General features: G+C 37.7%; 1 protein-coding gene across 1 annotated transcript; it reads left to right on the forward strand.

The window, feature by feature from the left end:
• The first annotated feature begins 2288 nt into the window (after positions 1 to 2288).
• Positions 2289 to 3554, forward strand: LOC141595630 (uncharacterized). Its single transcript, XM_074415592.1, has 2 exons — positions 2289 to 2752; positions 3170 to 3554. The coding sequence occupies exons 1-2, from the start codon at positions 2289 to 2291 to the stop codon at positions 3552 to 3554; spliced, it is 849 nt and encodes a 282-aa protein (XP_074271693.1).
• The last annotated feature ends 203 nt before the right edge of the window (positions 3555 to 3757 follow it).

The raw sequence follows: 3757 nt of genomic DNA on the forward strand, positions 1-3757 counted from the left end.
TGTTAAGAAAAATGTTACTCCGACTTTAAAAAAAGGGGAACAATGTTGCTCCCTAATGCGTGTTATAAAAGGAAAAAAAGGCAATGTGTATATACTTACTTATTAAAATAAAACTCACGCTATGTAGTACAAGAAATAGAATATAAAGGAATTGTATTATACTTCCTATGTCCCGATCATTTGTTATCTTTTTTTATATTGAGATGGGGTGTTGATGAGCTCCCTTTTCTACTTACATTTTATTGCATTTGGAGCTCTTTTAGTAGCATTTTGCAAAGGGGTTTGAGCATTTTCAATGCTTTTAATCCAATTACCAAATGTTACTACTTTTAACAAAGAGTATCAATGAAGGATTGAAGGTAATTTGGAGCAAAGAAAGTAGCAAAGTAAGGCCAAGATCAAGCACCAAAGACATCATGAGGAAGCCTTTCAAAGATCAAGCAAGGAACGAATTGAAGACGGAGATCAGCAGCAATCTCGCACGGTGCGAGTTTCCTGCTCCCATTTTTCGCACCGTGCGAGTTTTCTGGGTTACTTCCGTTTCTTATTACGAGCTTCTCTCATCTTAAGCCCATGGATACTTGTTTGTATTAGACTATATATAGTGTGTTGATTAACACATATCTTTTGCTTTATTGAACAATTATTTTGTAATTTGGAGAATTATCATCTTTTAATTGAGTTTAGATCTAGCATGGAGAACTAATCTCCTCTTCTTAATCCGACTCAAATGTGTAATCTTTGGTTGTAAGACTCTTAATCTTTCCTTAATTATTATTATTGTTCTTAATCTCTTGTGTTTAATTGCTTAATTTTGGAATCCTTGTTAGATTATGGTGATTAAGTGTGATTTCCTTGTTACTTAATCTTTTCAAGTTCCTTAATTTACATGTTGTTGGATTTAGTAAATTTGATTTCCTTGTAATCCCATATTGCTCATTAATTGTGTTTTCATTGTGAGTAATTGCACCTATTAGATTCCTATTGCTTCACCTTCTTGTTAATTAATCTATGTGTGTGATTTCCACTATAGGAATTAATAAGTTGGGTCAATTACTAAGTGTGTTTTTCTTGTGGTTGACTTCTAATTAAGGGAATTTGGAGAATTAATCTCACTAATAGGGCAATAATATTAATTAGAAGGATTAATTGAGTGGTTTCATTAACTAAAGTGCCTCACTTTATTGAGTCGAATTGAGTTTACCTTAAACTTGATAAATTTCCATCTTAAAACTTGTTTGCTTGATTACTTGTTGTTCACTCTTATTTGAATTTCATTTTGTTACTTTTGTAAACTAAACCAACCCCCCCTTTTTACATACTTGTTGTTAATTTGTCACAATGATTCTAATTGCTCTCTTGATTTCACCGTTGCAAAATCCCCCTTCTCTTGGGTTCGATCCAATTGCTTGCTACTTTATTAGTTTATAATTAGTCTTGATTAGTACGTATTGTGGTATATAAATTGTTAATTTGGCCGTCTTAAATAGCGACGTTTTAGGCGTGTCAAATTTTGGCGCAGTTGTCGGGGAAGGTAACGGTTTTGTTAGTGTTAATTTTCATTTCACAATTGTTATTGTCTTGTTCATTACTTGTGTGAATCTTTTTGATTGTGTGCTTTTGTGTAAAATTATTTTTGATCAATACTAGGAACTCAAGTGAACCACTTTTTCCATTCAACCCGGAAATTCAAAGATCACTTGCTTGGATAGGAGGAGGTATTAGAAGAGAGACCCCGGTTATTCAAGAAATTAATCCCGTGACTCAACAAGGCCAAAAGGAAGATAACATCATCTCTTTTGTTATAGAAACCGATCCACAACCCATAAGAATCATCATGGGTGATGCCGAGAATCCACCAAGGAATGATCCACCAAGGGAGGATCCACCAAGGCCTAGTACCATCAAAGAACTTACCGCCCCGGACCTTAAACAAGTCCCCTTGTGTATATCCTTTCCGGCCTTAGCGGAAAATGCCACCTTTGAACTCAAGTCCGGGATCATCCACCAATTGCCCCAATTCCATGGAATTAGTATGGAAGATCCCAATAAGCATTTAGACAAATTTCATGTAGTTTGCTCAAGTATGAAGCCTAATGGGGTTACCGACGAGCAACTTCAACTAAGATCCTTCCCTATTTCACTCAAGAACGCGGCAAACGATTGGCTTTACTATCTCCCAACCGGGAGCATAACTACTTGGAATCACATGAAGAAGGCTTTCCTAGAGAAGTATTTTCCCGCTACTCCCCTCTCAACTAAATAAAGAAATAAGTAATGTGGAACAAATGGATGGAGAGAACTTGTATGAGTATTGGGAGAGGTTCAAGCAACTTCTTGCTAGTTGTCCATACCATGGGTATATCGATCACGACCTAATCTTGAACTTTTATGTTGGTGTCCTTGAGGATGATGCTAGGATGATTAAAGCCGCTACCCAAGGAGGAATTGAGTACATGTCGGTCCAAGAAACAAACGATTTGATTGAAAGGTTAGTGAGAAGTTCTAGGAATTTTGGGAGGAGAGTCAAAAAGGCAAGTGTGGCATCTTCTTCAAAGCAAAACTCCAACCATATGGAGGACAAAGTTGATTTTCTTACCAATTTGGTTAAGGAACTTGCAAAAGGGAATGGGAGTACATCTTATGTGAAATTTTGTGGTCTTTGTAATGATCCAACCCATCCCACCGATGGGTGCCCATCCTTGCAAACGGAGGAAGCAAATGAAGCGGTGAATGCTCTTGGGTTTAGGAAGTTTGACCCCTATTCCAACAATTACAATGAGGGGTGGAAAGCTCACCCTAATTTTGGGTGGGGTGGCAACCAAAATCAAAACCAAAAGGGACCTTCAAACTCTTCATTTCAAAAGTCAAACCAAAATCAAAATCAACCACAAAATTCCTTGGAAGAGATGATGAAAACACTTGCTATGAATCAAGTGTCAATGCAAAAAGACACTCAAGCTTTGCAAGCCAATACAAAAGAATTTCAATCTGCCATGCTTCAACAAAATCGGCTCACCGACTCTAGGATTGGTAATCTTGAGACTCAAGTTGGTCAAATTCTCAACACACTTACTAAGAAACCTACTCAAGGAGGGAGTCTTCCTTCTCATACCATTCCCCCACCTTCCAAGGAATAAGCACATGCGGTTTCTTTGAGGAATGGTAGGGAGTTGGAGGAGGTACCCAAGGCTCCTAAGAAATCAAAACCCTTACCGGTTGTTCATGAAGTAGAGGATGTGATTGATGATGAAATTGAAGTAGTGGTGGATCATGGGAAAACATCTACACCCGATCAAGTGATGATCAATGAACCACTCCAGGAATACAAGCCACAAGCTCCATTTCCAAGTGCTTTAAATGATACGAGGATAATTGACAAGAAGACTTCAAGCCTTTACGATATCTTTCGTAAAGTGGAGGTAAACATTCCACTTCTCGACCTTCTTAGTAGTGTGCCAAAACATGCAAAAATTTTGAAGAAATTGTGTACTACTAGGAGGGCCAATAAGACAAAGAGTATGAAGAAATTAAGAGCTAGTGAACATGTATAAGCCATATTTCAAAAACGTTTGCCACAAAAATGTGGTGATCCGGGCATGTTCACCATCCCTTTCAAAATTGGTGACTTGGATTGTCAAAGGGCTATGCTTGATTTAGGTGCATCTATTAATGTCTTGCCCACTTACCTTTATGAGTCTCTCAAGTTGGGACCTTTGAAACCGACTCGTACGGTCATTTCTTTGGCCGATAGGTC

The sequence above is a fragment of the Silene latifolia genome, chromosome 8 (assembly GCF_048544455.1).
Source record: "Silene latifolia isolate original U9 population chromosome 8, ASM4854445v1, whole genome shotgun sequence".
NCBI classification, from domain to species: domain Eukaryota; kingdom Viridiplantae; phylum Streptophyta; class Magnoliopsida; order Caryophyllales; family Caryophyllaceae; genus Silene; species Silene latifolia.